Source organism: Lampetra planeri, chromosome 57, assembly GCF_965212315.1.
Source record: "Lampetra planeri chromosome 57, kcLamPlan1.2.h2, whole genome shotgun sequence".
NCBI lineage: Eukaryota > Metazoa > Chordata > Hyperoartia > Petromyzontiformes > Petromyzontidae > Lampetra > Lampetra planeri.
Window position 1 is genome coordinate 1,454,599 of NC_136163.1, and position 21,400 is coordinate 1,475,998.

General features: G+C 55.6%; 1 protein-coding gene across 1 annotated transcript; it reads left to right on the forward strand.

Annotated features, from left to right (window-relative positions):
- Positions 1 to 577: 577 nt before the first annotated feature.
- LOC144735752 (uncharacterized) lies at positions 578 to 19,173 on the forward strand. The gene is made up of 3 exons (XM_078618253.1): positions 578 to 898; positions 5,129 to 7,728; positions 14,354 to 19,173. Exons 2-3 carry the CDS (start codon positions 5,189 to 5,191, stop codon positions 19,080 to 19,082), a joined length of 7,269 nt encoding a protein of 2,422 aa, XP_078474379.1. The 5' UTR covers positions 578 to 898; positions 5,129 to 5,188; the 3' UTR covers positions 19,083 to 19,173.
- The last annotated feature ends 2,227 nt before the right edge of the window (positions 19,174 to 21,400 follow it).

A 21,400-nucleotide genomic window follows, 5' to 3' on the forward strand; every position in this document is an offset into this window, starting at 1 on the left:
ATGCCCCACATGTCCATGACCGCCGCTTCTAATTAGGATTGGAGGCGACCCCGCCGCGCAGGTGAACACGTCCCGGAATGCACGCGGAGCGTCTGGGGTGGGTGGTGGGGGTGGGGTGGTGGGGGGGGGCCGCAATTGGCATCCCCCTCGCCGCACCTCGCATCCCCCTCGCCCCCCCCCCTTCGCCCCCCCTCCCTCGCCTCCAACTCAGCACCACACCCCCCAACTCCCCTCCCCCGCCCAGCCCCGTCACACCCCTCCCTCCCCCCTCCCTCCCCCCTCCCTCCCCCCTCCCCCCTCCCTCCCCCCTCCCCCCTCCCTCCCCCCCCCTCCTCCCCCCCCTCCTCCCCCTCCTCCCCCCTCCCCCTCTCTCCGTGGGTGCCGTCTGCCGCGTCTCGATCAGCACAGGGCCCCGTGCAGGTTCGGGCGTGTGGTGGGAGGCGTGTGGTGGGGGGTGGTGGGAGGCGTGTGGTGGGGGGGGTGCTCCCGTGTCCCCGCCTGCGTCTCTCTCTGAGCGCCGCGCTCACTCGCTTCTGCTGCTTCTCCCGCTGCGGGTGTCTCCGCGTCGCTCGTCGTCAAACAAGAGCCGCCGACGACGACGGAGTCGCTCTCTCGCCATCACACAACCCCGCCCACACCCCGCCCACACCCCTCCCCCCCGGGGTGCACCTGGGCTCGAGCGGAGACTTTAAACACGCAACGCAACTCCGCGGGATAGGCGAGCTGCGGCTAAAGCGTCGACATCTTCATCGTCACCGTCGTCGTCATCTTCCTCTTCGTCTCAATCAACACGTGGAGTCGCGGTGCTTTGGAGCTGCAGGTGACAACGGCGAGTTCGCGACATCGCCGGACCGGGCCACGGGTGTGCGACATGAGCAGCGGGTGAAGAGAGCGACAGGTGAGCGGTGTGATGATGATGACGACCCAGTGGTGTGACGACCCCGCTGGGGTGGGTGGTGGAGTGAGTGGACGGGGAGTCGCGCGAGGGGCGACTTCGTGGGCGACTTCGCAAGGGACGACGCAGGCCGACAGCGGGGCGAGGTGGACCAGCGGTGGACGCTTCAGCCAGAAGGGAACCACCCGGGGGGGTTCACGGATTCGTTGATAGACTTCGGTGGCGACCCCACGAGTTGTTTCATTTTGCCGTCGGCGTAAGGTGACAGGTGACGGTGACGTTCACAGGAACAACAAAGAGACACCCCCCCCCGTGTAGCCTTAACAGACTGTAGGGGCAAGTGCTGTTAGCGAGTAGCAGCACCACCTATGAAGGTCGGCACGGCACGCGAGGGGGATGGGTGGCCAGCACCACGCCCGGCCGCCTTTGTCTCCCCAGTGACGATGTTTCAACCCACACACAGACAAAGATCCCCCGTATAGCCTTTAACAGACTTTTGGGGCAAGTGCTGTTAGTGAGCATCTATGAAGGCCGGCACGGCACACGAGGGGGCGGGTGGCCAGCACCACGCCAGGTGCAAGGCGATGTTTTTACGCACCGCTCCAGGTTGCTCATTTGAGGCTGAGTCGACCTAGGGGAGGCCCAGGAACACCCGGCAAGGTGATGAGGCGGTATGGTGGCGCATTGCAGGCAGAGCCAATTGACAGCGATGAGCAGGTGAATCGGGGGGTGGTGGAACACGGCGTGCGCGCGCTTTGGGCGAGGTGTTGTCACCGGCACGAATGACCCAACCAGGGGGGCAGCGTGCGAGGAGGCATGTGTGGGTGCAGTGCCGGATGAAGCTAAGTGCGGGGCCTGTAGCATGATGTTATAAAGGGACCCTAAGTGAAGGAAAAAAACACAAATATTAAAACGCATAAATGTTTAACTTGCACAGTAAATTAATTCTATTTTTTCATTTGCTATACGGCCAGATAATAGGACAAATCGCTAACTTTAAACACCCAGTTGTTCGTAAAAGTTGAAGGCAGTATAGTACTACAGTAATAGGGCAAGTGCAAAATCACTGAACCGGAATTGATAGCTTGAAATAATTTAGCGCGAAGCCCTTGAAAGCGTGGGGCCCGTAGCTACTACACGTGCAGCTACTACACGTGCAGCTACTACACGTGCAGCTACTACACGTGCAGCTACCACACGTGCAGCTACCACACGTGCAGCTACCACACGTGCAGCTACTACACGTGCAGCTACTACACGTGCAGCTACTACACGTGCAGCTACCACACGTGCAGCTACCACACGTGCAGCTACTACACGTGCAGCTACCACACGTGCAGCTACCACACGTGCAGCTACTACACGTGCAGCTACTACACGTGCAGCTACCACACGTGCAGCTACCACACGTGCAGCTACTACACGTGCAGCTACTACATAAGTAGCTACTACACGTGCAGCTACCACACGTGCAGCTACCACACGTGCAGCTACTACACGTGCAGCTACTACATAAGTAGCTACTACACGTGCAGCTACCACACGTGCAGCTACTACACGTGCAGCTACTACACGTGCAGCTACCACACGTGCAGCTACCACACGTGCAGCTACTACACGTGCAGCTACCACACGTGCAGCTACCGCACGTGCAGCTACTACACGTGCAGCTACTACACGTGCAGCTACTACACGTGCAGCTACTACACGTGCAGCTACCACACGTGCAGCTACCACACGTGCAGCTACCACACGTGCAGCTACTACACGTGCAGCTACTACACGTGCAGCTACTACACGTGCAGCTACCACACGTGCAGCTACCACACGTGCAGCTACTACACGTGCAGCTACTACACGTGCAGCTACCACACGTGCAGCTACTACACGTGCAGCTACTACACGTGCAGCTACCACACGTGCAGCTACTACACGTGCAGCTACTACACGTGCAGCTACTACACGTGCAGCTACTACACGTGCAGCTACTACACGTGCAGCTACCACACGTGCAGCTACTACACGTGCAGCTACTACACGTGCAGCTACTACACGTGCAGCTACCACACGTGCAGCTACTACACGTGCTACACGTGCAGCTACTACACGTGTAGCTACTACACGTGCAGCTACTACACGTGCAGCTACTACACGTGCAGCTACTACACGTGCAGCTACCACACGTGCAGCTACCACACGTGCAGCTGCTACACGTGCAGCTACTACACGTGCAGCTACCACACGTGCAGCTACCACACGTGCAGCTACTACACGTGTAGCTACTACACGTGCAGCTACCACACGTGCAGCTGCTACACGTGCAGCTACTACACGTGCAGCTACCACACGTGCAGCTACCACACGTGCAGCTACTACACGTGTAGCTACTACACGTGCAGCTACTACACGTGTAGCTACTACACGTGCAGCTACTACACGTGCAGCTACTACACGTGCAGCTACCACACGTGCAGCTACCACACGTGCAGCTACTACACGTGCAGCTACTACACGTGTAGCTACTACACGTGCAGCTGCTACACGTGCAGCTACCACACGTGCAGCTACTACACGTGCAGCTACCACACGTGCAGCTACCACACGTGCAGCTACTACACGTGCAGCTACCACACGTGCAGCTACCACACGTGCAGCTACCACACGTGCAGCTACCACACGTGTAGCTACTACACGTGCAGCTGCTACACGTGTAGCTACTACACGTGCAGCTACTACACGTGCAGCTACTACACGTGTAGCTACTACACGTGCAGCTACCACACGTGCAGCTACCACACGTGCAGCTACCACACGTGCAGCTACCACACGTGCAGCTACCACACGTGCAGCTACCACACGTGCAGCTACCACACGTGCAGCTACTACACGTGCAGCTACCACACGTGCAGCTACTACACGTGCTACACGTGTAGCTACTACAGATGTAGCTACTACAGATGTAGCTACTACAGATGTAGCTACTTTTGTTACGAAGATAATCCGGCACTGATCACAGCACCGGCCGATTCGCTGCAGCCCCTGACTCACCGGGCAGTCGGTCACCTGCGTGTTGCTCTGCTAGCGCCGCTGCTGCTCCTGCCATGGTCACTGCCACTCGTTGATTCCTCCGCTGCTACTTTTGCTACGAGGATCATTCGCCACTGGGTGGGTGGGTGGGAAGGAAGTTGTTCTACGATCGGTCAGCAGTTAGGCAAGGAGGAGGAGGAGGGTCAAACATGCAATCGGTTGAGATGGGCGGGCATCTAGATCGCATCTAGATCGCATCACGATCGCTCGCAAATTAAAACACGTCGCTAGATCACGATCGCTGGCAAATTAAAATACTTCGCTAGATCACGATCGCTGGCAAATTAAAACACGTCGTGAGATCACGATCGTGAGTAAATTAAAACACGTCACTAGATCACGATCACGAGCAAATGAAAACACGTCGCGAGATCACGATCACGAGCAAATTCAAACACGTCGCTAGATCACGATCGCTGGAAAATTAAAACACGTCGCTAGATCACGATCGCTGGCAAATTTAAATACTTCGCTAGATCACGATCACGAGCAAATTAAAACACGTCGCTAGATCAGGATCGCTGGCAAATTAAAATACGTGATGAGATCACGATCACGAGCAAATTAAAATACTTCGCGTGTTTCAGATCGCTCGCGCGCATTCACGATTTCCATCGAAACGAGACGACTCAAAAAAAGTGCAGTCAGTTAACCCGGCGATTCGTTTCGACGTCGCAGTCTAGCCCAGCGGTTCTTAACCTGTACTGGACCCTTAATCGTTAATAAATGTACAATGTTAATAGCTACATAGGGTTTGATGAAACAAAGTAAGTTGTCACTTCCGTTGCCCCGTGCTTAATTTGTGTTTCGATGATTTACCTTCTAAAAGAATGTGGCCATGTCTCGCACGCCCCAGGCGTTTGTGGTGCACCCCAGGTTAAGAAGAACCACTGGTTTAGAGTATTTGGCTGCAATGAATGTCCACACGATGAGTCACTTCCATGAAGCTATCTATTGTGATCGCCGGGTCTATTCTGAAAAAGAGCTACATAGTTCAGTGGGGCTTTGCACCTGGTAAAATAAACAATAGTTTAAATAGTTTAGTGGCGTGAGCGAGCGCTTTCAGGGGCATGCACATTTTCCTGTTTACCTGGTCTGGTAAAAATGTGAACGTACCACACTCACACACACTCCCCATCTCTCCAGATCGAGGAAGAAGCCACTGCAGGAGGCGGTTAAAGAGGTGCGAGGGACAGCGCGAGGGGAATGGGCGAGCCCGGGACCTCGTGGACACGGCGCCGCGCTGCCACCGCCGCCGCTGCCGTGACCGCAGGCGGCGGTCGCTTCCTGCGCCCCGTTCGCCCCACGGTCGAGGCGCTCGCCGTTCGGGGTCCGTCCCCAGCTCTGCATGACGACGACGACCGCGACCGCTGCCGTGGCGGCGGTAGCGGCGACGGAGCGGCCGGGGAGCGAGCGGCGTGGGGAGACCGCAGAGCGTCGCGAGAAGCCGAGGCCGGGCCTCCACGGCGAGCGGAGCAACGGGCCGGAGGGGACGATTGGGCCGGAGGAGGAGGCGGCGCCAACGTTCTGCGGGAGGAGCGGCCCGGAGGTCGGCAGAGACTCGGCGGTGCGAGGCAGGAGAACGGCGGAAGAAGGCCACAGCCTCCGGGGGAAGACGAGGGAGAGCCCAGAAAATGGAAGAGATGGGAGGCCGGGAGCCCTGCCCAGGAGGATGCCGGCAGGCGGGAGGTAAGAAGACCTGCCCTGTCTCTGCTTGAGAAGTCCAGGGGTCAAGACGCACTGGTGGAAGCCGACAGTCCTCCCCGTGCAGGATCGAGGAGTTTTCAAAGGAGGGGCACTGAAGGCTCTCTGCAGGAGGAGCCCGCGGCTCAGGCGAGAAGAGGATCGGCGAAGTCTCTCCATGAAGACGCGAGGAGGTGGGAGAGGCGGGCAGCAGCAGCAGCAGGGATTCCCGCCTTCGAGAAGTCCAGGAGCCCAGAGGGATTCTTCGATTCTGATGTTCCTCTCCGTGCAGAGCCCAAAAAGTGGGAGAAGCGGGTAGAAGTTGGGGGTTCTCTCCGCGAAGGCTCCAGGAGGTGGGAGAGGCAGGCCATAGCTGGAGGTTCTGTCCGTGAGAAGTCCAGGATTTGGGAGAGGCTAATCGAAGCCGAGAGTCCCGTCCTTGAGAAATCCAGGAGTCAAAGCAGGCCGATAGAGGTCAACGGCTCCCCCCGCGAAGAATCCAGGACATGGAGGGGAAGAATAGCCATCGAGCGTTTCCTGCGAGAGAAAGAGGAACCCGGGACACAGGGACTTGGGGGATCGGCAGGTCACCGTCTTGGCGAGCCCAGGGGTCTTGAAAGGCAAGGGGCTTCAACTTCCCTCCACGACGATTCCAGGAGGTGGAAGAGACAGGCGACAGCCAGGGTTCCCCTAATTGAGAAGCCCAGGGACGATGAGAAACGACTGCACTTGGAAAAAAGTCTTCTCTCTGAGGAAGCCAAGGGGCGGGCAAGGCGGGCAGAAGCTGGCGGTCCTCTCCGTGAAGACTCTAGCGGTTCAAGGAGAGGGCTCGAGGCCGTCCTTCACGACGAGCCCGTGACACGTGGACAAAGAGTATTAGCAGGCCATGCTCTTGAAGAGCTCAGGGGTGTCGAGAGGCGAGGGGTGTCGAGCTCTCTCCACGAAGATTACGGGAGGTGGAAGAGGCAGGCGGCAGCTGGGGTTCCCCTCGTTGAGAAGTCCAGGGAGTGGGAGAGACGAATAGATCCCGATGGCCCTCCCGCTGAAGTATCCAGGAGTTCGAGAAGAACGGGAGCCACTGAGAGCTTCCTGCAGGAGGAGCCCGCGATGCAGGGCAAGAGAGGATCCGCCATTTCCCTCTCCGAAGAACCCAGGAGGTGGGAGAGTCGGACAGCAGCAGCAAGGATTCCTGTCCTCGAGAAGTCCAGGAGCCAGGAGGGCCTCTTCGATTCTGACAGTCCTCTCCATGCAGAGCCCAGGAGGTGGGAGAAACGGGTAGAAGCTGGGGGCTCCCTCCGTGAGGAGTCCAGTCGGTGGAAGAGGCAAGCATCACCTTGGGGTCCCGTCCGCGACAAGTCCAGGCAACGGGAGACAGAAGCCGACTCTTCTCCTGAGTCTCGAAAGGGCACGGACAATTCCGTGGAGTCGGTGGGCCGGGCCCGCGTGGCCCAACCCTCGATAAGGAGGCCCTCGCAGACGATGGGCGATCAGCCAGGGTCGCCGGAGAAATTTCCTCGGAGAGACTCGGAGGTGTTGGGCAGTCCCAGGCCGGGGATGCTGCCGGCGCGAATGAGGCTTGCGATGCTCCGAGAAAAGCTGGCGTCGGAGGGAATGATCCTGCAGGACTCGAAGAACTTCAGGCGGAAATCCTCGGTCTCGACCGGCAATGGGAACCAGAGTCCTGGGACTGGGGTACAGGCCGGTCAGGATAGCCCAAGCGCCAAGGAGAGTGAGGAGGCAGAGACTGCTACCAAGATCGGGACCGAGGCTGACACCAAGACTCAGATAGAGACTAGGACTGAGACCGGGACCAGGACTAGAGCGAGAACTGACACTGAGACCGAGACGAAGGCTGACACCAAGGCTAGCATAGAGACAAGGCCCGAGACTGTGACCAAGGCTGAGACCAAGACTGGGACCAGAGCTGGGACTGCTATCGAGGCCCAGGTAGAGCTTCCACGTGGAGTGAAGATGCGGAGCGGATTCGCGTCGGAGGGAGACCGCGATCGGGGCCAGAGGTCAAACCGCGGGGTCGGAGTTCGTGAAGAAACGGCCCCTACCGCGTGAGTACCCGGTTTCCTCTCCCCAAGGTCATTGGGGTCAGTACTTGCATACATGTGCCACCCAGTGTCTATCCACTGCTGGGGTAATGCCATGCTGTCGGTTCAACAGCATTTTGTTCAAACAAGCCTGACTGCTACTGATGAAACACTGAATGCGGAAACCAGTCCAGAGTTTGGCTCGTGCTGAAACAATCCTGTTGACAGCACGTGCTCCAAGGAGCCCCGCGTGAGGGGTGGTGGAGTGGTGTTATCGGGTTGTTCCCCCACCCCTCCTACGGCCCTCTTAAAAATGTGCGAAGGAGCAGGAGACGTCGTCGGCCAATTTCTTAGTTTGCGATGATTGATCATTTATTTGTAGTTGAAGGAAAAAAGAAATTAAATCAGCGCAACGCCCACCACACGCACACAAACACATTTCTGGGATTGTTTTGTGTTTCGTAGCCCAAAGCGAAATTCTCTCTCTGTCTGTCTCTCTGGATTGCACACACAAACACTGGGCCACACAAAGACCCCCCGTATAGCTTCAGCAGACTGATGGGGCAAGTGCCGTTAGCGAGCACCTATGAAGGCCGGCATGGCACACGAGGGAGTGGGTGGCCAGCACCACGACCGGCCGCCTTTGTCTCCCTAGTGGCGATGTTTACACACCGCACCAGGTACTCATTTGAAGCGGAGTCGACCTAGGGGAGGCCCGGGACCGGTTCAGATAATCGTCACTGGTGTTGGCCGTGAGTGGGAATCGAACCCGGGTAGCCAGGTTCGTAGCGCAGCGAAGCGCTAACCACTACACTACCGCTCCCCACACACACAAAGACATTCACACACACTCTCTGTCTCGCACACTGTCTGTCTCACACACTCTGTCTCACACATACTGTCTCACACACACTGTCTGTCTCACACACTCTGTCTCACACACTCTGTCTCACACATACTGTCTCACACACTGTCTGTCTCACACACTCTGTCTCACACACTCTGTCTCACACACTCTGTCTCACAAACTCTGTCTCACACACTGTCTGTATCACACTCTCTGTCTCACACTCTCTGTCTCACACTCTCACACCCCCACCTGAATGTGAAATGTTGGTCGTCGTCTCTACATCTACACGGAGAATCGGGGGTGACTGCCCCGGGCCCCGTGCTTTGGGGGGTGGGGGCTGCGCTTCGACGTCACGGTGGCTAGGAGATGTTAACTACCTCGCCTGGCATACAGGAGGTTGTGGGTTCGATCTCGACCTGACGCCTGCTGCTGTATATTTGGAGTCTGCGTGTTTCTCTCCCCATAGTCGCGTGGATTTTTCTCCGGGTCCTCCGGTATTACCCTCCACATTTAGAATCAATGACACCACGCGTTTAAAGAGTATTCGGCTGCTATTATAAAATTCCACACGATGATGATTATAAACCAATTCGTTGAGCTATAATTTGTGATGGTCAGATCGCTTCTGAAATTTGTGATGGTCAGATCGCTTCTGAGAGCGACGTCACAGGTCAGTGGAGCCTTACCTGGTAACATAAAATAAAAGCTTTAAATCGAAAATCAAATAAAACGTTTGAAGGCATTGGGGGGGGGCCTCCACCACCCCCCCGTATGGACAGCCCTGCTTGTGTCTATCACAAGGGGTTGCCACCTCTATGGGTTGGACCCGGACAAAGTTGCAGGGGAATTGGGGCATTCGTGTCCGGCGTGGCGGGCTGTTTGCGTGCAGTCGCAGTTGCATATAAGTGGTGCGGTGTTTCAATTTAAAGCTTCGTGACTTCAGGGATTCATCTTCTTGGTTCTTGCGGTAAAGTCACGTAGAAGGGAAATAATTAAATAATAATAATATTTTATTATTTCCCTTCTACGTGACTTTACCGAAAGAACCAAGAAGATGGTGCCGTGTTGATTATAGACCGCAGTGCTGACGGAGAAACAGCATCCGGGCTTGGTCCGCAGTGGACTGGGTGGCAACCCGAGTCTATCAAACGCGTGGCGTTGGAGGGGGGAAAACCGGGGAGAGAGAGACGCGCAGACTCCAAATAAACAACAGCAGGCATCAGGGTCCGGATCAAATCCCACGACCTCCTGTATACTGTGCGAGGTAGTTAACATCTCATCAGGGTCGGGATCGAACCCACGACCTCCTGTATACCAGGCGAGATAGTTAACATCTCATCAGGGTCGGGATCGAACCCACGACCTCCTGTATACCAGGCGAGATAGTTAACATCTCATCAGGGTCGGGATCGAACCCACGACCTCCTGTATACCAGGCGAGGTAGTTAACATCTCATCAGGGTTGGGATCGAACCCACGACCTCCTGTATACCAGGCGAGGTAATTAACATCTCATCAGGGTCGGGATCGAACCCACGACCTCCTGTATACCAGGCGAGATAGTTAACATCTCATCAGAGTCGGGATCGAACCCACGACCTCCTGTATATCAGGCGAGATAGTTAACATCTCATCAGGGTCGGGATCGAACCCACGACCACCTGTATACCAGGCGAGGTAGTTAACATCTCATCAGGGTCGGGATCGAACCCACGACCTCCTGTATACCAGGCGAGGTAATTAACATCTCATCAGGGTCGGGATCGAACCCACGACCTCCTGTGTACCAGGCGAGGTAGTTAACATCTCATCAGGGTCGGGATCGAACCCACGACCTCCTGTATACAGGGCGAGGTAGTTAACATCTCATCAGGGTCGGGATCGAACCCACGACCTCCTGTATACCAGGCGAGATAGTTAACATATCATCATGGTCGGGATCGAACCCACGACCTCCTGTATACCAGGCGAGGTAGTTAACATCTCATCAGGGTTGGGATCAAACCCACGACCTCCTGTGTACCAGGCGAGGTAGTTAACATCTCATCAGGGTCGGGATCGAACCCACGACCTCCTGTGTACCAGGCGAGGTAGTTAACATCTCATCAGGGTCGGGATCGAACCCACGACCTCCTGTGTACCAGGCGAGGTAGTTAACATCTCATCAGGGTCGGGATCGAACCCACGACCTCCTGTGTACCAGGCGAGGTAGTTAACATCTCATCAGGGTCGGGATCGAACCCACGACCTCCTGTATACCAGGCGAGGTAGTTAACATCTCATCAGGGTCGGGATCGAACCCACGACCTCCTGTATACCAGGCGAGGTAGTTAACATCTCACCAGGGTCGGGATCGAACCCACGACCTCCTGTATACCAGGCGAGGTAGTTAACATCTCATCAGGGTCGGGATCGAACCCACGACCTCCTGTATACCAGGCGAGGTAGTTAACATCTCCTGGCCACCGTGGCGCCCAGCAGCAGCAGCAGGGGGAGGAACAGGAGGGAGGGAGATGACAGAAAAATCGGGTCGGCAGAGACACGACAAGCCAGTTTGAGATACAGTACAACGCTGTGTGTGGAGGGAGCGGTGGTGCAGTGGTTAGCGCTACGCTGCGCTACGAACCCGGTGACCCGAGTTCGATTGCCGCTCACGGCCAACACCGGTGACGATTATCACATGAACAGGTCTCTGGGCCACCCTTAGGTCGACTCAACCTCAAATGAGTACCTGGTGCGGCGTTGTAAATTCATCGGCACTGGGGACACAATAACGGCCGGGCGTGATGGTGTTGGCCACTCACCCTTTCGTGTGCCGTGCCGGCCTTGATAGGTGCTCGCTAACAGCACTTGCCCCAACACTCTGTGAAGGCTATACCCCGGGGGCTGTCTTTGTCTTTGTGTATCTGTGTGTGTGCTAAGCAATTATGGGAGCGGTTAGTGCCGTGGTTCGCGCTCCGAACCCGGCGGCCCGAGTTCAATTTCCGCTCACGGCAGCCAACACCACCATTGACGATATTCTAAACCGGTCCTGGGCCTCCCCTAGGTCGACTCAACCTCAAATGAGTACCTGGCGCGCGGTGTTGTAAAATCATCGCCACTGGGGAGACAAAGGCGGCCGGGCGTGGTGGTTGCTGGCCAGCCACAGCAGTGCCGGCCTTCACAGGTGCTCGCCAGCTCCTCGACACGGGCAGCACTCGCCCCAAGTCTGTGGGAGGCGGGGGGATCCTTTGTGTCGTTGTGCGTTGCCTAGCAACGCCCCACGTGTGTTTACCACGCGGGCGGGCGGTGGCTCAGCCAATGGGGGGCGGCATGCGCGCAGCTGTAGGCGCTGAAGGTCAACCCGTGTGACCTCACCCGCGCCACGGAGTCCAAATGGTATTTTTTAACCCCCCCCCCCCACTCAATCGTTCATTTTTCGGACGTCCTGCGCTAGTTTTGCTTAGGCCCCCCATTAACGCCCCCTGCTAACGCCCCCCCCTAACGCCCCCCCCTAACGCTCCCCCCTAACGCCCCCCCTAACGCCCCCCCATAACGTCCCCCCTAACGTCCCCCCCCCCTAACGTCCCCCCCCTAACGTCCCCCCCCTAACGTCCCCCCACCCCCCGCGTCCCCCACTGAGGTGCAGTAAGCCGTAAATGCATCCGTGTTCGACGTATGTGTTATGTACGTGCGTGTGCGCTGAACTTCTTTCTCACCGTACGTAGCCAACCGCGCTAATCGGAGGTGTGGGGGAAGTCCATCAAACTCAACGCAACAACAACAACAAGAAGAAGCAGCTTTAAAGAAATTAGTTTGTCAATTTAGACGGTCGAGACTAGAGACGGAGTGACAGCCAAGAAGGGTCCCACCCCCTCAACTCTACAAAGTTACGGGTCGTCTGCCAAGAGCATTACAAAGCTGCAGCTTGTGTACAACATTCTCTGGCGCGTGTCGTGGCGGGGCACGGCAAGATCCGACCGTGTCCGTCCAGTGCTCGCTGAGCTGCATTGGCTTTCGCTTGCCGAACGAACACATACCAAGGTCGCACTGATCACACACATGAGGTGCTTGTCACAAAGTCACCCACAATGCCTTGCTAATCTCGTCAAGGAACATAAACCATCACGCGAATTCCGGTCATCCTTGCAGCGGCTTTTGGCTGACCATCGAACAAAGATCGGTGGTCACCGCATCGCGCGGCGCTTTCGGATGTGCTTCTGCGGCCGTCTGTAATGGGTCTAGGCACTTTAAAATCATCTATATTGAAAACGAATTTCTTTAGAACTGCTTTTTGTGTTTTAGTTTGTTGATCTTCACCAGCACGGTTGGCTGCGTACGGTGCGAAAGTCGTTCAACACACGTGCATGCGCCCGTAGTTAATTCTCGCCCACATGCTGCGGTATTATTTATTACATTCAAAATTTGTTTTAACAACGGCGCAAGCGTTTTAACGAGTCTGTGTTAGTCCAGTAGGCCGCTTTCCATTACGTACTCCGTAGGGCAATAATGATAATGATGATGACGAAAAATTATAATAATCACCAACTCGCAAACTTTCCCATTGCGAGAGGCACTCGCTGCACTGCCGAGTTACCAATATGGACAGAATTTAATTATTGGGCACGCCAAGATGGCACATATGCAAACGAAACTACTTAAACTATATATTTTATCTTACCATGTGAGGGCCACTGAGCTATGTAGCACTTCTTGAGAAGCGACCTCTCCATCACAAACGACAGCTTTAACGAAGTGGCTCATCACGTGGACATTTCTAGCAGCAAACGAATACTTAAAGTCTAAACGCATGTTGATTCTAAATGTGGCGGGGAAAAAATGGATGACCCGGGAGAAAAATCCATGCGACCATGGGGAGAGATGTAGAGACACGCAAAATACAAATATACAGTTTAACACGCAGGCGTCAGGGTCGGGATCGAACCCACAAGCTCCTGCATACCAGGCGAGGGAGTTAACATCTCCGCGGCGTATGTGCCTCGCGGCGAAAGCGATTTCAAAGGCTGGAAACATCGCCTTCGCAATTACGGTGACGGCCGTGGCTCTTTCGAAAGCAAAACAGTGCCAAACATAGCCATCGCGGCCACAACCACAGCTCGAGGCTTGGAAACAAGAGTACAGTACAGCTGACAAAACCAGAGTCGGCTTTACCCTATCTGGCAATAAAACAGGTTGTATTAAGATGTTCAAACACCAAAATAGATGACGCACCTTTTGAAAGTCATAAAGTGTACATTAACCACACATATTTGTGGCAAAACATGCAAGCGAACATACTCTGATAATAATGTACGCATTGTATTTGAAACTGATTGGCCTACACCAGAGACCGCCTTTTTCATGGCCTTGTCTCACCACCTGTGTTAGCCCGGCGAACACCAAAATGCGAACAGTACAAAGGCAATGTAAGTATCAAAGTATTAGTAGCTCCGGTTGAGTAGTTATATCTACGGGACTTTTTGCCAAAATCAACGTGTGCCTAATGCAGACTTGATGCCTTGCAGTAGGTGTATCATCTGTTTGGTGTTTGAGCATCTGAACACAACTCCTGTTTTATTGCCAGAATGGGTAAACACCGATTCTCTTTTTCATTTTTTTTTGATACTGGTAAAATAAAGGTCCCATGGATAGAGTACAGCAACACCCCCATTTATGTCTCCCCCCACCCTTTTACGTTGTTGCGCAAATATTTAGTCATTTCTTTACGAACGTCGCTACCCGATCAGTGGGAATTGTTGCACCGGAACGTTCTGATTCACGACAAACCTTTTTTGTTGTTGTTGTTGCACCTTTCATTAGATCTCGCACGGCCGACCTCTGTTCGCCCACGGAGGACATCGTCAAGCAGTCGGCCCGCCGCATCATCGGCGACTACCTGACCCAGCCTCGGCCCGTCCACAAACCGCTCCACGCCAACGATGACGGAGGCGGTCCAGAAGATGCGCCGCGGGAGGCGAAGGCACGACCCTCCGGCGAGAGCGGTAGCGGCTCGGCGGCGACATCGAAGGAGGGTGTTCACAACGGCGGGGGGGGGCCCTGGCACGGCCGACGGGCAGAGGAAGTGGACGTCCCGGCGAGTCGCACTTCACGGCCGACAGATGATCGCTCGGCGGCGGCGACGGTGGTGGCGGCGCATTCCAGGCGTCGCTACCGAAACGGTGAAACGCCGAGCCCGAGCCGTGGCGAGCGAGAGGGCGGCACGCTCAATGGCTTGGCGGGGAGAATGGCGACAGCGTCCGAGGTGGGCCCGGCAGGCCCGGCCGACGCGTCCGATGATTCGTTGGGCGAGGGCAAGATCGGCCGGGAAGGCAAAATAGGCGGCAGGGGGTCGTCAGCCCCGAAAAAGGAGAGCCACGTGGAGGGTCAGGGTTCACCGTACAGAAAGGTGGGGCTATGGAGGCACGGGCAAATGATCGGCACGGAGGAAGTGGGATGCCAAGAGGAGGGCGTCGGACACGAGGAGGCGCTTGGGTACCGCAAGGGACACTTCAAAGGCCCGGCGTTAGGGCACCTCAAAGGCCCGGCGTTAGGGCACCTCAAAGGCCCAACATTGAGCGACAAGGAAGGGTTGACGTTCCCTCAGGTAGGCCTAAGGGAGAAGAAGGACCTTGGAAATGTGAAGGAAGGCCTAAGGCACGTGGATGGTGGTGAACGCAAGGAGGTCAGAGATTATAACATGGAAGGATCAACTTATCAACCAGAAGACAAGGAAGGCTTGAAGAAGGAACATTTGAAGACAGAAAGTCCCACGTCTAAACAGGAAGGCCTAAGCGACCAGGGAAGCCTGAAGGACAATGAGAGAGAAAAAGTTTACAGAACGGGGAAAACGTGGGTCAAGAGCCTCCAAGCAGATGACGAGGGTCTGGTGGCACCCGTGAGGAGGAGATTGAGATATGGGGAAGAGCTCATCGCCAGCAATGACCTCGATTATAAAGTCAAAGACGCAGGTGACCCGGAAGCTCAAGTTGACACCAAGAGCCAAAGGTACCAAACGGAAGACGTAGGAACCAAGGAAGACCTGTCGGATGAGGAGGCCGAGGATAAGGACAGTTCAAGGTACAAGGCAAGCCTGGTCCATGTACGTGTCCAACCAGAGTGCAACAGAGAAGACGAACTGCAGAGCAGAGGTCAGGTGCACACAGGAGATGGCCTGTCTAAGAGTGAACTCGCGATCGACAGGAGAGACCCAGAGTTCACGCAGCAGGACGAGAACCGGGACGGGGGGTCAGACTCTGAGAAGGGCGAGCCGCGGGATGATCCCGGAGACCGGTGGGACAAACGAGATCAGGCCATCGGCGGGGGGGATGATGAATCCCGCCGAGGCTACGGCCTAGTGGGCGAGGAGGGAGAGGAGGAAGAGGAGCAGCGGCCTGCGTACGAACGGGAAGATGACGCCCGTCAAAGGGATGGTGCCGGCGACAGCAGCGGCCTGACAGGCGATGCACAGGGCATGGGCGATGATTACAAACAGCGACCGTCCACGACGAAAAATCTAATGGAGAAGGAAGGTTTCACTGGTGGGGAAGATGTGGGACTGAGCCACAAGCACGCGTGGGCGCACGCTAGAGATAAGGAAAGTCTGGCAGACAAGGCACAGAGCCTGAACGATGGGCACACATTCAAAGCGTCGGTGTATAATGAGCAAAGAGTGAATGAAGGTTTCACTGGTGAGGATGATTTAGGACTGAGATTTAACAAAGTTTGGGTAAGCGATGGAGAAAATCGTGGTTTGACGAGAAAAGCACAGAGCCTAGACGATGGCCATACATTCAAAGCGTCGGTGTATAATGAGCAGAGAGTGAATGAAGGTGTCACTGGTGGGGATGATTTAGGACTGAGATTTAAGAAAGTTTGGGTAAGCGATGGAGAAAATCGTGGTTTGACGAGAAAAGCACAGAGCTTAGACGATGGCCATACATTCAAAGCGTCGGTGTATAACGAGCAAAGAGCGAATGAAGGTTTCACTGGTGGGGATGATTTAGGACTGAGATTTAACAAAGTTTGGGTAAGCGATGGAGAAAATCGTGGTTTGACGGGCAAAGCACAGAGCCAAGACGATGGACACACATTCCAAGCATCTACAAAGGAACACCAACGAGATGAGGAAGGTTTCGCTGGTGGAGATGACTTGAGACTGGGTCACAAGACTGCTTGGGCGCACGATGTAGATATGAATAGTCGAGCTGACAACGCACACAGCGCAGACTCTGATTTTAAACACCAAGTGTCTCCGAAGAAAAATAAAATGGAGGAGGAAGGTTCCACTAATGGAGATGATTTAGGAGTGAGCCGTAAGAACACATGGGCGCACGGTCTAGATACGAATAGTCTAGCAGACAACGCACGGAGCCCAGATGATGGCCACACATTCAAAGCATCAATGTATGAAGACCAGAGAGAGAAGGAAGGTTTCACTGACGGGGACGATTTAAAACTCAGCCTCAAGAGTGCGTGGGTGCCCACGAAAGATACAGATAGTCCAGCTGACAACGCACACAGCCCAGACTCTGATTACAAACACCAAGCCTCAACGAAGGAAAATCAAACAGAGAAGGAAGGGTCCATTGATGGAGATGATTTAGGACTGAGCCACAACAAAGTTTGGACACACGATCCAGAAGATCGTGATTTGACGGGCAAGGCACAAAGTCTAGACGATGGCTACACATTCCAAGAGTCTACAAGGGACGACCTAAGAGACCGGGAGGATTTCACCGATCCGCACAATGTTGGACCAAGGCACGAGAGTGATTGGGCACGTGGCACACAACAGCCCCGCGAAGACGACGGGGAATGGCTGCGAGAGGAGGGCGGTGAGCCATTTATAGGCGAAGGCCCGAGTGATGGAAATGGAGGCTTTGAACCAAAGCGTGGCGCAGACCACGGTGAGGTGAAAGTCGAGATCAATGACACGAGCAACGACGGCACGAGCGACGGCACAAGCAGCGGCATGCTGCGCAGGAGTTTCCGGCACAGCTCCTCTGTAGAAGAGGAGCCTGCGCACCAAGATGAAGACGGCTTCGGAATTGATGGCGGCAATGATTGGGAAGATGTCACGGCACGCGTGCCCCCGGCCGCGCCACGGAGACACCCGCACGGCGGCGATGACGATAACGCGATGCCCGAGAATGTTCACAACGGTGGCTCCGGCTATGAAGCACTGGGAGAGAATTCCGACGGTGAGGGGAGAGATGACGACGATGGGAAGAGCGACGCGGGCCACAGCGTGGTCGGGTCGGCTTCGGCGAACGCCGGTTCCATTCCGGTGTTCAGAAAGCCCTGTCTGGCAGATGACGATCGCACGGCGCTGGAAAACTCGGATGACGGTCGGCCTCTGCCTGTCGGCAATAAATCCAGAGGCTTGGATTCCATGAATAACCGCATTGGTTCACGGGAGAATGATTTCATCAGGTCCGGTGAAAGTCACGGGAGGGCCGAACCCGTCAACGATAATGCCGTGTGGCTGAACGGAGGGACTGTAGCTGTGAATGGCACCGGCTCGGATAACCTTCCGCAAACCCTCGACTCCTTTAAAGACGTTGATGGCACGGTGGTTGCTGATGAAGGCAGGGGAGGCATCGACGTGAGCGACCGTGCGCCGGGGCCCAGAGCGAATGGGGCGGACGCCCCCGGCACGTCGCCCGCTCACGGAGATGCGGCGTCCCGAGGCGACAGCGGCTCGACCAGCGGAGGCTCGAGCCCGCAGTGGGTGGACTATTTCATAGACAGCGGGTCACCAGACTACGACGACGTTCACGGCACGTTCGCGCACGTGCCGATTGTCGGCCCTGCCCCCGGAGGCCACGCGGCGCCGCGCGACGATGGCACGAACCCCTTTCTCTTCGTGCACGACGCCGTCGCGCAGGAAGCGGATGCAGACGGGTGCGGCGGGCGCGGCATTTGGAGCGCCCTGTTCGCCGGGGGCAAGCCGTGCACCGGGCGGTTCTTCGAAGGCCCAGAGGACGACCTGGAGAATCTCCCGGACTGGCTCAGGAGCATCGGCCCCTCTCCGAATCCCCTGCCCCTTCCAAGGAGTTCAAGGGACCGCCCCCCACGCCAGAGGCATTGGCAGCTTTACAAATTCCTCCCTCCCATCAAGGAGGAGGTGGAGATTCGCAAGCGGCCGCCACCGATCGTCATTACTCCTCCGGCGGCTACCATCTTGACGGCAGCGACGGCGGCGGCGCAAAAGACGCCGGTTACGATTCCGCCGGCGCTGGCTTCCAACGCCGTGGGTTCACCGTTGCTGCCACGAACGCCAACCTTTGACAAGTACAGGCCACACGAGAACTTCTCGGCAGTCGTGTCCAACTCCAAGCAGTCCTACATGGACATGATCTCCAAGATCAAGGCGCGGCCGTCCCGCTTCGCAAAGGAAGGGGTTTATTTTCAATCCAAAGATGGGTTTGGCAGGTTACCCACGGCCAAGGGACAGAATTACGGTTACTCTTTCTCCCGATCGCTGGACAGTGCGGAAGATCTGGAGGAGAAGCCTTCCGCGGAGGAGCAAGTCGCTCGCGAGGACTAGCGGGCTGCGATGAGATTTCTAACGAGTAACACCAGCTGGCGCGGTGACCTTGAGCAGTATCATTGAAAATGTGGCGTCGAAAAAGTATTTTGAGGAGCAGTGCAAACCGAGAGGTTGGGGCAATGAGATTGAGTAAGCACCATAGATAAGCAGGTACATCCATCCATACATCCCTCTGTGTGCGCGTGTCTGTACACAGACTTACATGGGTAGCGGGAGTGTAGGGGCTGGTGCGGAGTGTGCTACAAACCCGAGACGATTATCTGAACGGGTTCTTGGGCCTCCCCTATGTCAACTCGGTCTCAAATGAGTACCTGGTGCCGTGTGTAGACATCGCCGCAAGGGAGATAATGGCGGCCGGGCGTAGTGCTGGCCACCCACCTCCTCCTGTACCGTGCCGGCCTTCCAAGGTGCCACTCACTCACAGCACTTGGCCCCACAGTCTGTTGTGGCTACTCGGGGTGTCTTTGTCTTGTACACATACAGTACTTAGAATGGGTGACAAATGTGGTGTCATTGAAAAGCGGAATGAATGCCAGAATTTTTTAATAAGATAATCCTTCACGGCCCTTTAGTCAGCCTACCGTTGGATGAAGGTCTCTCCACGCCGTGTCAGTCAAAAGGGGGATTGACCATACTTCACCGCGCCGGTCAGCGCGGGTTTGGTGAAGTTGGGGGGGGGGGGGGTGCCATGCCCAATTCAGGTGCGGCGTGGTCAGGTCCCTCATCTAGCAGTGGATTGACAAACGGGCCGCGCGCATACTGTACGCATACTGTACGTGGTCACGTTGGTGGTGGAACTCAGTGCTTAAGACTAGTTGTTGGTGTTTTTTCATTATTTTGTCAGAGGTATTCGAATGTTGCCTTCATTTTGTCGTCGTCGTGCAAGATCTCAAAAGGTGTTGTTGCGTAATCACATACCTGTCAACCCCTTATCGGTGCATACCCTCATGGGACCTCCTTTGCCAGTACCAAAATGTGATGATAGGTTTTTCCCCTTTTTTCTGGCAACAAAACAGGTGTGTTAAGATGTTAAAACACCAAACTGAAACCTGTTACGAGTAATCACGTCTGCATTAACCACAAAGCTTGTGGTCAGAATGCAAACAAAAAACACACTCTGATAATATATGCATCGTCCTACCTTATTACAGACAAATTCAGACCTTATTGGCCACTCCGTGCCCTTATCAACCTTAACGTTCATCCTACTAAGTCCCATCACAAGGGAGAAACACAAAACCAATAGGTCAAAAAAACCAACGCTTTTTACTCAATTTCCGTGCACAAGAATACGGGTAAACAATATGGGTTGACGCGTACTGTCATCAGCTGCGTCAGCGCCACGTGGTATCGCGTGCTCGCACAGTCCAGCGAGTCCTCGTTTAACACGGTAGACGCGTTCCTGAACAGTGCCTCGTTAAGCGAAAACAACGTCCCCGTGAGTTATGCAACGACCATCAAGTTTGCCGAGATACCGTGTCGCTACTACGACTATGCGCGCACAGGAAGAAGCAGAGGTCGCAAACGGGGTTTGATTCCTTACCCGTACCCTACCCGATACCCGGCTATCCGCTCCCGGCCGGGTATCGGGTAGGGTACGGGTACCCGATTGCGACCTCTGGGATGAAGCCATGTTGCAAGTGCGGGTGGGTTGATTCTAGGAACTTGAATTGTGAGAAGAGACAAGACGTTGGGAAATGAGTGACAAACGGTGACTCACCAGTGACTCACGGCCTACCCGTACCCGGACGCACCATGGTCGCAAACGGCGTTACAACGGGGGGCGGGTGGCGTTGTGCGAGGAAGTGTTCCCGAATGAAAGGGCCGCGTCGTTCGGGCGAACACCGGCCGCGCGTTAAGCGAGGACTCGCCGACGGATGCCAGCACATCCGTCAAGTGCCCCGGCGATTTCACACCGATTCCTATTCCTGTACGGCTGCGGTGTGTCCGCAGAGGTGGGCAAACGGCAATTGGTGAGTGGTCGGTGCGCCGCAACTACGGACCCGGCGACCCGAGTTCGATTCCGGCTCGCAGCCGACATCGACCACGAATACATCTGAACCTTGTCCCGGAACTCCTCCTCGGTGTTAAATGCGTAGCTGGTGCTGTGTGTTAACATCAGGGGAGACAAAGGCGGCCAGGCGAGGGGTTGGGCGTCCACCCCCTCGTGTGCTTTGCCGGCCTTCATCGGTGCTCGCTCACAGCACTTGCCTCGACAGTCTGTTAAGGCTACACGGGGGATCTTTGTGTTTGTGAGTGAGGTGTGTCAGTGAACGTGGACTGTATAACGAATGGGTATCATACCGGGGCATTTC